This window comes from Neophocaena asiaeorientalis, unplaced genomic scaffold (genome assembly GCF_003031525.2).
Source record: "Neophocaena asiaeorientalis asiaeorientalis breed wild unplaced genomic scaffold, Neophocaena_asiaeorientalis_V1.1 scaffold332, whole genome shotgun sequence".
In the NCBI taxonomy this organism is placed as follows: Eukaryota; Metazoa; Chordata; class Mammalia; order Artiodactyla; family Phocoenidae; genus Neophocaena; species Neophocaena asiaeorientalis.
The window spans coordinates 1,604,540-1,618,837 of NW_020173111.1; the positions used below are offsets into that span (position 1 = coordinate 1,604,540).

Consider the following 14,298-nt stretch of genomic DNA (forward strand, 5'->3'; position numbering starts at 1 on the left):
GTCAGGATTCTAACCTAGCTCTGTCAGCCTCCAAAGCCCAGGCTCTTTCCATTTTTTCACATTATCTCTGATAAATCCTGTCACTTCTCCCTCCCTTTCAATTTATCTGCCTTTCTCCAGCCCCACTGTCTTGGCTGTAGGCCTTCATCATCCCTCTCAGGCACTCCTGCAGCAGCCCCCCCGACCCCCATCGGGCTTCTTGCCTCCGCTGTTGTTCTGCTCCAGTCCATTCTCCATGGTCCTAACGTGCAACCTGACCATGTGACTTCCTGCTTAAAATACTTGCATCACTTCTTTCCAATGGAGTCCATACTCTTTAATACAGGTTACAAGGCATCCGTCTCTAAGCACTCCCTGCTTCTCTGAGATCATCTACTTCTCTCTCTGATGAGTGTTACCATTCTAAGAGCCTAGAACCACTCTTCACCTGGCTAATTCCACCCAGCTTTCCAATGTACGTTTAACGTCACTTCCTCCAGAGGCTTTCTTCGATTGCCTAATTTGTGAGGTGCTCCTAATACATGTTCCTGTAAAACCCAGTAGTTTCCCTATAATATTGTCGCATTTTATTATGACATATTTATTTGTCTTTTCTGTTAGGTTATGTGTCTGGTTCTTGGCTGTATTCCCAATGTCTGACACATAGTGGATGCTCAGTAAATATTTATTAAGAAATGAGTGGCAGACTACTTTGGTGGGTTACTTCTTTTCTCTTTCCTTTGCAGTCTCCTTTTTAGTCTCTGTTTTTCTTTCTTTGCCATTGAAATACTTTTAATATCACATGTCAGGGGACTTCCCTGGTGGTCCAATGGCTAAGACTCCGCATTCCCAATGCAGGGGGTCCGGGTTTGATCCCTGGTCAGGGATCTAGATCCCCACATGCCGCAGCTAAAGAGCCTGCATGCCACCACTAAAAGATCCTGCATGCTGCAACGAAGATCCCGCACATGGCAGTGAAGATCCCGCGTGCTGCAACTAAGACCCGACACAGCCAAATAAGTAAATAAATAAATAACAAATTTTTTTTAAAAAAAATCACATGTCAGAGAGCAATCCACTTCTCATGTGTTTTATTCAGGATCAGATAATTAGTATAAGGTGAAGCTAAAATGGTGAGAAAATATGGTGGGCCTTTAAACTTTACATTTCATGTTTTCCACTATTTTATGCTGCTTGACTGCCTTAGAATAAGATCTGGGCTCCAAAAGCTCATCCTCTTAACTACTCACTGTACCCAGTACAGATACTCAATAAATGCCGGTATATTTTCTACATAATTGAATAAAGTCCTTTATAAGAGTTATGAGAGGAGCCCCTTTCTTCACTATGTGGATTTGGATCTAACATATTGGGTAAGAGTTGTGATTAAATTTGTAAAGGTAGTTTCAATTTTATGTTATAGCTGTAGATAGCCTTGTGGAATAGAGAGCATTGACTTTTCATAGTCTTATATCATGTTTGAGAAAACATTGTTAAAACTCCTTGCAAGTTTTATTTTATGGCCAAATGTCAGGCCTATGAATAAGCTGTTTTTAAAAGATTAGTCTAAAATTTTTGAAGCTAAATTTATAACAAACATGGCATAATTTTCGTAGCCAAAGAAGCGCTATCTCATTCAAAGCAGTTTACTTTGGAAGACGTTTCAGGGTTTCCATTCTTCAAAAATGGTTTCAGCATTCCTTTCGGAATTAAAGTCTGAGACATCACACAGCTTTTTTACTGTCATAAGTTTTGGCTAGTCTTTGGCCTTTGAGGATAGTTGTTTTATGAAAACAACATTAAGAACTAAGGTGAGGGCTTCCCTGGTGATGCAGTGGTTAAGAATCCGCCTGCCAGTTCAGGGGACACGGGTTCAAGCCCTGTTCCAAGAAGATCCCACATGCCGTGGAGCAGCTAAGCCCGTGCGCCACAACTACTGAGCCTGCGCGCTAGAGCCCACGAGCCACAACTACTGAGCCCACGTGCCACAGCTACTGAAGCCTGCACACCTTGAGCCCGTGCTCTGCAGCAAGAGGAGCCACCGCAGTGAGAAGCCCGTGCACCGCAATGAAGAGTAGCCCCCACTCACCACAACTAGAGAAAGCCCGTGCGCAGCAACGAAGACCCAATGCAGCCAAAAATAAATAAATAAATTTTTTTAAAAAAAGAACTAAGGTGAATAAAGTGTGTGATCAGGCTTCATTTAAAAACAAGGTGCAACTCTGAAGTCACGAGACAGGACTGTGGTGTTTGTTGGTTTGTTTTGGTTGTAAAATCAGATTCTTGAGGCAAACAGAAGTTTCCGGTAGCTTTTAAAGCACCAGCCAACCGTTTATGTCATTATAAGTGCAGGACCAGAAAGGACTATCTTGGGAGGCGATGGAGGACTGATTATTATGTTTTGATACTTACAGATGAGGTTGTAAGGAGAGCCAGACTGAAGACATCTCAGTTTATTAGATAATGGTTACAAAGGGATAATCTTTTCTTTTGAAAAGTAATTTTTTCTGTTACAACTTATTTTTTTTCTTTGGCCCATAATGCATAGCCCTGGAGGTCAGGCTAGGCTATAGCCATTCTCGTGTTATAACTGGCATAGCTGCAGGACCCAGGGAAGTCACTATTTTTCTAAGTTTCCTTTCTCATCCTCAAAATGAGAGATTTGAACAGGTGCTATCTAATGCACCTTTTCAGGTAGGAAAACTCTTTTCTCCTGAGTCTATGGATAATTGTAAAATGGGATGCATAGTAATATATAGTATCTTTTGTTTTATATATCCCTCATTGAACTGGTTTTAAAAGCTCATTTTGTTTTTGTTTCTCAAAAATCACGCATTGCCTTTGGAATTGTCATAAGTGAAGAATAAACATATTTCAGGTAGTACAAAGCAGTTTGTTGAAGTGAAAGAGGTTCATCTTACGTTAAGTACCAAAGAATTGTCTTCAGTTATTTGCTTCTCACCTTGGACCACAAGAATGTGAATAATAAAATTACGATAAACTACAAGTGACAGTCAAAGCAGGATCAGGAAAATTTTAAGATTAGAAATCAAAACCAGAGGAACAATATGAACAAAATTTAGCTCTTGATTTTCTGGCCCCAAAGCAAAGGGAAATTATGTGGTTCTTATTTTCAAAGAAGATGAAAACTAGACACCCAAGGAGAGGTAAAGATTTTCTTAGCGCTTAATTCTAACCGAAATATGTAACATTTGTAGAAAGGATGAAGAGCGTTACAAATAATTATCAAGTAGCTGCAACAACCTGAAAAATCTAAAATTAGCATGTGGTTTTTACCTTCTAAAGTAAAACTGATACTCATCTCTGAGTCATAAGTAACATGGATTAAAAATTAATTATCGTGTTTAGGAAAGCTGGTTAGTAATTTAGCACTCTTGATGAAAAAGTGCAGGTATCTTTTTTGTTTTGTTCCCATAGATGCAAGGTTGCTCAACGTGTGTTCTAATTAAGTCTTACCCTGTTCTATTTTTATGTGGTACCAGCCAAAAAAGAAGAACATGTCGGCCTACCAGGTGTTCTGTAAGGAGTATCGTGTAACCATTGTGGCCGACCATCCAGGCATAGGTAAGAACATTTCTCATCTTTAGTGCTTTTACTTTCCACCTGTGTCCCTGAAGCAGTGCAGTTAATCCAGTCAGCCGGCAAACTTATTCCCATAGTATGAAAAGAACACAAATCTCATTTCTTTCCTCAGTTGTGCAAGTCACTGTAGATTTTGTCTTAGTTCACCCCGTCCATAAAGCACAGTACATAAGTACGCAGCTGTTTCTTTCCAAGGTTCTACAGTTGACCTTTTCCTTAAACTGCCCTCAGTATAGAGTCGGAGCGAGATGACGTATTACATTGTTCATATTTGTCTCTATATGGAAGTGAGTGAGGGGAGAAGCACACTACACCTCAGGCCTGAGACAAGTCGCGCACCCTCTGCGCATCTCATTTGTCCGGTGTGTGAACTAGCTTCCCAACCTGCTCACCAGGGTTGTTGCGAGGCACACTGAAGCACCGTGAAAGACACAGATGTGCTTTATAAAGCACGACCTCGCTCTACGTGTGGAAGCACAGCATTACACGTCTGGAAGATCGCTTCCGAGCTGCTCTAAGGAAGTTCTTCTTTGTCTCTGAGCTCTCAGAAATTCGGTAAAACTCTAACATCTCTTAATCAGTCAAATTCTCCATAACATATTTTCTCTAACTTAAGTAGATAAGCCCTGTTCCGTGGAATCAAATTAAAAGACACCAGAAAGGTGCTTAAGGAATAAGTCCTTAGAGAGTAGACATGTGAGAATTTGAGCCTGTCTCACGGCCACCAAAACAGCCCCTTCCTTCCAGAAAAGAATCAAGGAAAGTGATGGGGTTTGGTTTGGTTTTCTGAAAGACTCTTGTGCTATTTAAATCTGATCTTCAAGACCCTTTTCCTAGTTTTTGCTCCTATCAGTCGTCTGTTTTGTTTATGGTTAAACCTTTACTGTTTTGGGTTGTTCCTGTTTTTTTTTTTTTTTTTTTACTCTTTTATGCTAGATTTTGGGGAACTGAGCAAAAAACTGGCTGAGGTGTGGAAGCAGTTGCCAGAGAAGGACAAACTGGTGAGTACAGTTTACTACGGACACATTTTTCATTGCTTATGCCTTCCAAAATGTGTGATCCTCCGACACACCGTCCCAAACAACACTGAACATAGAAAAGAAATTACAAATCGGTGGAAAATGGTTTAGCAGAGGGCAGTAAAGTAGTTGGTGCCAGTTCACTCTACATGAGGATTTAGCTGCAGGGAGGCTGAGGATGTCTTCTAACCTCATCTAATTTTTTCCCAACAACCTGACATTTGAGCCAAAAGATGACGTAACTTGGGCAATGAGTCGTGTTAAAAGAGAATCTAAAGTCAGAGGCCTTGACCACAAACACCTACTAGTCAGCTGTGGTCTGAGAACTGAGGAAAGTGGTCCACCTGATAGTCACAGCAAATAATAAAAACATGGGACAATGTTTACTAGGTAAGTAGGTTCCAGGTCATCATCCTCATCAACCATTACCAAATAATAAACCTTCCTGTCAAAAAGCTAATAAGACAACGATAAATAGTCATATTCGAATCACAGTCACTTTCCAATTAGATGATACGAAGGTAGTCTAGGCATTAGAATTACCATCTTGCTTTTTTAAAGTACAGCTTGTCTGGGTGAAAACAACATATATTTTTCACCCAGGTCAATTACCTTTAGTTTCTGTTTTCCGTGTCATTGTTATCCTAGTATTGGGGTTTCCAACCGGCAGGTAGAAGAGATATTTAAACCACGTGGACATGAGGATGAGCCAGATGTTTCCTCTATGATTTTACATTTCAACCTTAGAGTGATCGCAGAATCAATGCTGCAGTGTGACCATTAGCACTGGGGGGTATTCGTGGTCCTCTCCTAAGATGCTACTGTCACCGCTATCTGAAGCCTGTTCACTGACCCTCCAGCTGAAAAGTTAACATTAACCCTCTGTCTGCTCCCCTCCACTGTTCCCTTTCTCTTCTTCATTCTCCTCTTCCATGACTGCTTTCCCTTTTACTTTTTTGCCCTTTTAAATTTGTTTGCCCTGATCTGATTGCAGATTTGGAAACAAAAAGCTCAGTATCTGCAACACAAACAGAACAAAGCAGAAGCTACAACTGTGAAAAGAAAAGCATCCAGCTCAGAGGGTTCCATGAAAGTGAAAGGTAGTGACCACATCCCTCTCCTCTTTTCATTCTTTTCCCTAGAGCACTGTGAATTTTGCTTCCTCACTAAGAAATGGGGAGAAGAGCCTATATTAGAAGCAGATCTTGATATCCAGATATTATTACTAAATATTAAGGGTTGCCAAAAAAATTTATAAAATGTTGTGGGGTTTTTTGCGGTACGTGGGCCTCTCACTGTTGTGGCCTCTCCCGCTGCGGAGCACAGGCTCCGGGCGCGCAGGCTCAGCGGCCATGGCTCACGGGCCCAGCCGCTCCGCTGCATGTGGGATCTTCCCGGACCGGGGCATGAACCCGTGTCCCCTGCATCGGCAGGCGGACTCTCAACCACTGCGCCAACAGGGAAGCCCTAGAAAATGTTAAGTCAGAAGTCAGCAAGCTCTCCTGTAAAGGGCCAGAGAGTAAATATTTTATTTTTTTATTATTATTTAATTTTTTTTTTTTTTTATTTGGTTGCACTGGGTCTTAGTTGCAGCTCTTGGGCTCATTAGTTGCGGCATGCGAACTCTTAGTTGTGGCATGCATGTGGGATCTAGTTCCCTGACCAGGGATCAAACCTGAGCCCCCTGCATGAGCTTGGAGTCTTAACTGCTGTGCCACCAGGGAAGTCCCTGAGAGTAAATATTTTAAGTCTGAGGGCCATATGCATTCTCTGTCACGTATTCCTCTTTGTTTTTTCTACAACAACCATTTAAAAATCTAAAATCATTCTTAGCTCACAGGCCAATATAAAAACAAGTCATGAGCCAGATTTGGCCCACAGTCCATAATTTTGTTAATGCCTGGTAGAGCTCATAAAAAGGGAAAATCTGGAAGAATATTGGCAAGCTTTCTCTATTTTGTCTCTGTTCTCAGCTTCCTCTGCAGGAGTACTGTCACCCCAAAAGAAATCCCCACCCACCACCATGCTGTTACCCGCCTCGCCAGCCAAAGCCCCTGAGACAGAGCCCATCGACGTGGCTGCTCATCTCCAGCTGTTGGGAGAGTCCCTGAGCCTCATTGGACACCGCCTGCAGGAAACCGAGGTGAGGGCACTGCCAGCAGCATGACTCCAGTTGCTTTTATAATTTGAATCCACTTACTCATTCCACATATATTCATTGAGCAACTACTGTATGCTGGGTTATGCCAGGTGCTCAGGATACGGTGATAGAGAAGAGAGATGGTAATAGAAACATCTAGAGATTTGGAATCTACCTACTGGCTCTCAAAGTTTACACTAATACCGTCCTATTGAAACAATGGCACAAAAGGAAATTAGACTACCCTGTAACTTTTTTTTCCCCAGTTTTACAGAGATACAATTGACATATAATCCTGTAATTCATTTTTATTTTTTAAAAATGCAATGGGAAAAATGAGTACAAATCCCATGGAAGCTTTGATCATTTTTATTTCTAAGAGAGTTTGGATTTTTCTATGCATTTCCAGCAAGGTTTTCAATAGACAGATTAGACTGTACAGGGGATTAAGTGTTCCTCTACTGCTTTGAAAGTAGGTAGCAACTGGGAGATTGAGGTTCTCAAGCTCTTCATTTCTCTGCACTTGAATCATACAGTCCTATGTACCCTAAGGAGATCTGTGTCCTTTTAAGCTTCAATTTCAAAATCACTTAACCTGCAAAGCTGTCATGTTCCATTTCTATTACCATATTCAATTTCTAATCATATTTCTCCCTGGCTAACTCAGTAAGTAGTGTAGTATTTCAGTTTTCCACTGGGTCCTAATAGGACATTTCAGCAAAGAAATCAGTCTGAATTACTAAAGCCATCTTTAAGCTGAGAAATCAGTGTAGGGATATAAAGCTACTCACTTGCTTTTATGTGGAAGTTGAATTATTATTCAACAAATAAAAGGCCACAAGAGATGAAGCTTTGTCTAAGTTCTTTGGCTAGTTTCTCAAAATTTAGTAGGTGTCAAAACAGCTGCTTTCTTGTAGGCCCAGATATTTGAATGGATATAGATATTTCCAGAATAAAATATTCTGGGATCCTTATTTATTTTTCATATTTAGACATTCTTACATTTCCTAAAAAGTTAAAATTTTAAATGATTTGTGTTTTTCACCTTCCATATTCCAGATTTTCCCTGACGTTTCCATTGAGTTTAACAAATACTTGTTGAGTACTTAGGCATTATTCCAAAAACTGGGAGGAGTAGAAATTATGATGATTTCGTATCCTCAGGAAACTTACAATCTAATTGGAAAGATAGAATAGATAAATAATTAGCAAATAAAACAAGCCAGCTTCTGTGAGCGGTTGCTGTGGGAGAGTTACATATACATATTGACCAGAAAAGGGAAAGAATGTTGCAGAATCTCTAGTCCTCTTTTATTTTAACATAAGGAACAGTCTTATTATGATGTAATTCACATACCATAAAGTTTACCCTTTTAAAATGTAGAATTTAGTGGCTTTTAGTATATTCACAGATTTGTGGCTCCATTACTACTGTCTATTCCAGATCATTTTCATTACCCCCGAAAGAGACCCCATATACATCAGCAGTAATTCCCCATTCCCCCTATACTCCACTTTTTCCCAGACTTTAATCATTTGTGTATATCTTCACAATTTTGCCATTTCCACATACCACTTTATACTGTTATTTACTTTGTATTTTTTTAATTTTATTGGGGTATAGTTGATTTACAATGTTGTGTTAGTTTCAGGTGCACAGCAAAGTGATTCAGTTACACATAAATGTATATTCATTCTTTTTTAGATTCTTTTCTCATATAGGTTATCCCAGAATATTAAGTAGAGTTCCCTGTGCTATACAGTAGGTCCTTGTTGGTTATCTGTCATATATAGTAGTGTGTGTATGTTCATCCCAAGCTCCTGATTTATTTATATTTTTATTTAAATAAATTTATCCATGATTTCACAATGATGTCCTCGATATCACAAGTGAGATACTCTAATCTTTTTTCTAATATATCTCAAAATGGATTTATATCAAATAATTAATGTTCACCTCTACGCCACTTGAAATTAGTAAACGTACTACACTTTAAAGAACACTAATTTATACAGTTTGCTCATTTAAAGACTGAATACCTGAAACCTAATGAAATTAAGTGACCATTATTACAAGTTTACACAACTCGCTGTGACCGAGCACAGCTTGCCCCACTTCTCAGCCTGCTCTCATTCTGCGGCTTTGTGCCACCTGAAGCAGTTACAGTAGCGCTCAAGAGCAGAGAGTTAGGGGGTCAGGAGAGGCTCTGTGAAGGGGATGTGGGGTTCCAGCGGGACCTGGAAGGATAAGCAGGACTTGGTATCATGGAGCTGTTGGAGAGAGACATCGTAAACCAAGAGAACATCTGCTTCTCGGCCCTGGAGTTTTCTGCAGAGATGGGCCAAAAGAGACCCAGTGGGACTCTAGACCCCCCATTCCCACTTCAACCAGATCTTTTAGCTGTTTTATATATTGGGGTTCCACTTAACATTTTATTTCCAAAGGGGTTTATTGCTAAAATGATGAAAAACTAGAAGATCCAATGCATAGGGTAGAGGAAGGCTGAATATTAAGGGCATAGTCCAAACTACAGAGGGAAATGACTGCTCAGGAACTACTGGAATTTTTTGAGTAGGGAGGAATGATCAGAGCTCTCATTTGGTTTTCACTGAGAATATCTTCTATTTTAGATTGGGAGTGAAAAGTGACCAGAATTAGGGAAAAGTTATAACAATAATCTAGACTAGACATGACAGAGATTTGAATTTAACAAATATTTATTGAGAGCTTACTCTGTGTAGAACCCCAGTATTTATTGGAAGGATATAAAAATGAGTATGACTTGGTTCCTACTCTCAGGTTGCTTATTGGGAGAGTCAAACATAAAATATTAGCTGTCATTAACTGTAGGGCAAAAGTATGGAATAATATTCCTAATTGCTGTCTTCCGCTGAACGCTCACTCAGGCAGCTTTGGTTCAGAGTGCTGTACATGGATCCTTTCCTTTAATTCACACTGCAACTTTGTGAAACAAAATTTGTGTTCCCTTATTTTAGAAAAGGAAAAACAGACTTAGGTTAAGGAACTTTCTCTAGAGTTTAGCCCATAAGTGCTGAAACAGAGCCTTGAGTTTGGTGGCATGACCTCAGGATCCATGCCTTTAACCCTTTGCTGCCTGCCTCGGAAGTTGGGGGAGACATTGGACAAGGAGAATGAAGGGAAAGAAAAGTCAACGGTGGCAGGGCCTTGAGACTGGGCAGATGTGTGAATGGTGGTGATTTTAGCAGAGGAAGGGATGCTAGGAGGAAGGGTAGGTTATTTCTCTTTACCGTATGTTGAGATTGAGAAATATCCAAAATGAAAGCCCTAGCAGGCAGCCAGAAAGGCAGTTTTGGAGATGAAGATGTTGGTAATAGCAGTAATCATTATTGATACTTTCTGAGCACTTCCCAGGTGCCAGGCACCACCCCAGGTACTTGATGTCTGTTGTCTCACTTAATCCACTCCGTGCTACAGATGCTGTCAGTACAGTGTTTTTCAGGCACAGCATAGAAAGCCGCTTGCCCCTCTCGGTGAGTGGGATATAGCCAGTTTCTCAACCCTGCATCTCAAGCCCAGAGCTCATTCTCTGAAGGACGCTTCTGTGCTGCCTTCCTAGGTGACATACCCTCACGGTACTTCTGGTTGAAGCAGATTATACAAGAGCTGGGCAGCATTATTTGTAGCAAGCAATCTTATTTGCTATGTCTTTGAATCACAGAGATATAAACAATATGCATTTTATAAGTTAAATTTTAAAAAGAACAGAAAAGTGGTATCATCCACTATCAAAAAAGCCACATATGTGGAGAAGTGTGTGTGTGTGTGTGTTTGTGTTAAATGTTAATGTGTAGAATTCTCATGGTTATCACATTTGAGCTATATTTGCGGAGTTCATAAGAAAAATACTTTTGCATACATGATCTCCACAAATCTTCCCAGCAGGTCTCCAGAATAGATGAGGCATTTTTTACGATTTTTCGGTATAGGTATTTTGGGGTTTTTTCCTACTGTTCCTAAGTGACTAACCTAAGGTCTCACAGAGGGTATAGTGGATTAGGAATATAGAAAGGAAACCTGGGAATGTATTCTTATCAAAGCAAAGACCTTCCATTTCTGCCACAATTTAATAGAACCACCCAGGACTTAAAGAACCATGCAAGGAACTCACCCAGAGCCTGGAGGGAGCCTCAGGAGTGTGAGTCAAGCTTCAGTCCTCTCCTGTCACGCTCTCCTTTTCAGGGCATGGTTGCTGTGTCCGGCAGTTTGTCAGTGCTTCTGGATTCCATCATCTGTGCGCTTGGCCCCTTGGCATGTCTGACCACACAACTACCTGAGTTGAATGGCTGTCCCAAACAGGTCTTGGTGAGTTTCCTTGTTTCCTGGGATTTTGGGGGCCAGACCCCTTGGGAGCCAGAGAGGCCCTGCCTTAATGAGCCCTGTCAAGCACAAGCCCATAAGGCTTCCTGGATACAGCGTTGCCATAGGCTGTCGCCCCATGAACATGACACTGAGTGTTGAATGCCTGCCAGGCTTTCAGTGAAACAGCGAACACGCCGTTTCCTAAGATTTCTCTCCTTTGGAGAGAAGCATTGTAGCCCTTAAGGTACTGCACCTCCTGTGTTGCCTATTTTCTCTTCCAGAGACAAAGAAAGTACAGGAGTCTCTTGCCTCTATTTTACTAGGGTTAATGGGAGAAGCCAGCAGAAAAGCTCCCAGCATAGCAGACAATGGCGTGACATCTTCTCTCTCCCTGTTTTCTCTAACTCTAGATTTTCTTTCTCATCTCTCTCCCTTGAACAAAAAATATGTCTCAGGGAACTAAGGTAAAATACTCTTCAGCTGAACCTTTTTCCTTTGTTTTGCAGTCAAACACACTAGACAACATTGCTTACATCATGCCTGGACTGTGACAGCAAAGACTCCTGGGACAGAAACCTTATCCTGCCTGTTGCTGGCTTGTGTATATGTGACTGTTCCAGATCCCTTCACTGGCATCTGGGTGTAGGTTTTAAATTTTTATATATATGCATATATATATATATATATATATATATAATGTATAATATATACATAGGACTGTAACTACTTTGCTTTTAATAATTTTATGAAATGGCAAAGGTTTAGCCAAGAGGAAACCTTGGCGTGAATATGGGCTTGGGATTCTTCTACTGTGGTGGATAAATCTGCCTTAAAAATCAGTGTAACTTGGGGGCTGGGGGCTTGTTCTGGATGCCAAGTGCATCGCTTTAAGGTCAGCTAAAATGTGATTTTTTTCCAAACTCAGTTGTACCTCCAGACCCATCACTGACCATTTGCCTTACCTGTCTTACAGTCTGAAATGTAATGGGAAAGATTATGGGAAGATGTCAGTTAACTGAAAGTACAAAGCTTTTCAACTTGAAGTGACCTAGGTGGGAAGTGATAACATCGTTCCCATCTGAAAGTTATTGCGATGGCTTAAGTGAACTTAGTAGGGGGTTCATTCCAATTCCTGCTCTACCAGTGTCCATGTCGCAAAACTTATTGTAGTCATCGGTACCATTGGCAGCCTCAGCCGGAGCCAAGGAGATTTGTGAGCCCTGGAGAGGGTAAAGCTGTCAGTGCCACCAGTTGAATGGCCTGTATTGTGAGCTGACCCAGAGCATTTGGTCTGCAGAACTAAGAGCTGGTATCTACATTGGCCTCGTCAGCTTAGCTCACAGATCTGCTGCTTAGCTGCTTGGTGGGTGTGGAAGGTGAGCTTTGCCCAGGCTGATTCCTGGGTTCATCTCATTGGCTCCCCTGCTGGGCAGATACACAGCGTTCTGCATTCCACACATAAGCAAATTGCGAAAAAAGTACTCTGTTCTCATGTAGGGTTATTTATGTGCGTGTGTGAATGTGTGTTTAATTATGTGTATTTAACTCTTAAAACTCTCTTAGATTTTAATTTATCCTGTAAATTTCTGTATATATAATTTAAAAACAAGAGCCTCCACCAGCAACAGCATGTGGAAGATACAGATTTGTCATTTCTGCCTCCCTTCCTTCCTCTGGTCTCCTCTGCAAACTCCAAATCATCTACACTTTAAGGTATCGTGCCTCAAAAAGGAATCATTATGTTGGGATTCTAGTTCTTTAAAAATGAATAATGTCAAGAAAGTAAATAAAAAGGAATGTTACCATTCCCAGCTGCCCTTATTTCCAGAGAACCAGGCTTTTGCTTCCCAGTTCCAGAGAAAACAGTTGAGCACTTCAGCGTTGTTTTTAAATTCGGTTTGAGAGTCCATGTCAAAACCAAGCTCTGAGGTGACTGCTTTCTTCCCTTGGCCTGGACAGAGCACTGCAGCATCAAAGTAGATCTTTGAGGACAGTGCCGCCAGCCTATTTAATTCTGCTGCATCCTATTTAATTCTTTCCTTTTTTCCCACCAGTGTGGTCACAGGGCTGCGTTTCTTAAAGGTATTCTGGCTGCTTAATGCCTTTCTCACCTCAGAGCAGTTTTGAAATTTAACTGGGAAACAGGAATTCTTGGGAACCAAAATCACGAAGAGCAGAAATCCTGGTTTAATTTTGTGTGTTAGCACCTATCCCACGCCTCCTCTGTACCCATGTCAGTTTTCTGTTTGACACAGGGTATCAAGGAAGGGCCTCGGAGACGTGGATTAGTACGGAAAGAAGTCAGTCCTACCATTGTCATTTGTACACATTAATGAAGTCCTGACAAGGACCTGCTTTTTGTTTGTTCGTTTTCCTTTAAAATCCAAACCTATTGTATTTGTATTTAAAATTTGTACACATTTGTATAATAATCTGTTCCTTGTGGTATTTGGTACTATTAGAGGAAAAACTTTGGATTCAGACCTTCTTGAAATTTTTATATCATTGTTTTATTTTGTTTTTTAAATAAATTCTAGCTGTTTGATCCAAATCCCATTACAGTTGTATAAAGAAATAAAATTTTGTACTTATATTATTAAAAATCACATTTTTAATATTTGTAGTCCAGTGTCAGCTATCTTTTCCCTGTTGCTAACGAAAGTTGCTATGAAATTTTAAACCTGTCTTTCACACTATATCCTACCATAATTTTCTTTAAAAAAAAATCCGTTTGGAATAGAGGTCAAGTTTCTGATCATAGCCATCTTCCTAACAAACATCTTGCTCTGTTTCTAGTAACTTTTACGTTGCGGACTCTCATCTTCTCTCTTGCAAACTGCAAAGCCAGTGGCTCTGATAAGCGTAGCTCTGTTCATTGGCAAATGAAATTGTCTGTACACTACATTGTTGGCCTAACTCAAGAAATACCTATGAGTCTTATATAAGAATCACATCCAAATCTTGTGCTAAACCATGTGTTTCAGTACTGTCCTTACTGAGTGACGTTGGACTGCATAGGTCACTTAATCTTTATGGGCATCTGCAGCCTGATCTGTAAAATAGTGTTAATGTCACTTCCCTGTCTACAAGCCTTGAAGCCAGCCAGCCTGACATGAAGTTTAGTGGTATTGTGAGCATTCAATATATGAGATCAGACCCTTCAAAGTAAAAATTTCAATTCAAACACAAGGTTGTTAACAGTCATAAATAGCAAA

The 14,298-nt window shown here is 40.5% G+C and overlaps 1 protein-coding gene across 4 annotated transcripts in view; it reads left to right on the forward strand.

Annotated features, from left to right (window-relative positions):
- HMGXB4 (HMG-box containing 4) overlaps window positions 1-13,682 on the forward strand; it is a 31,428-nt gene extending 17,746 nt beyond the window's left edge. For 2 of the 4 annotated variants that reach the window (XM_024743487.1, XM_024743490.1), the window contains 6 exons: window positions 3,483-3,564; window positions 4,519-4,583; window positions 5,596-5,701; window positions 6,575-6,744; window positions 10,964-11,086; window positions 11,590-12,554. In XM_024743487.1, the coding sequence (XP_024599255.1) occupies window positions 3,483-3,564; window positions 4,519-4,583; window positions 5,596-5,701; window positions 6,575-6,744; window positions 10,964-11,086; window positions 11,590-11,634 (591 nt within the window). In that variant the 3' untranslated portion in view covers window positions 11,635-12,554. Of the gene's footprint in view, window positions 1-3,482; window positions 3,565-4,518; window positions 4,584-5,595; window positions 5,702-6,574; window positions 6,745-10,963; window positions 11,087-11,589 lie in introns of all 4 variants that reach the window. The other 2 variants (XM_024743489.1, XM_024743488.1) reach the window with 1 other exon arrangement.
- The last annotated feature ends 616 nt before the right edge of the window (window positions 13,683-14,298 follow it).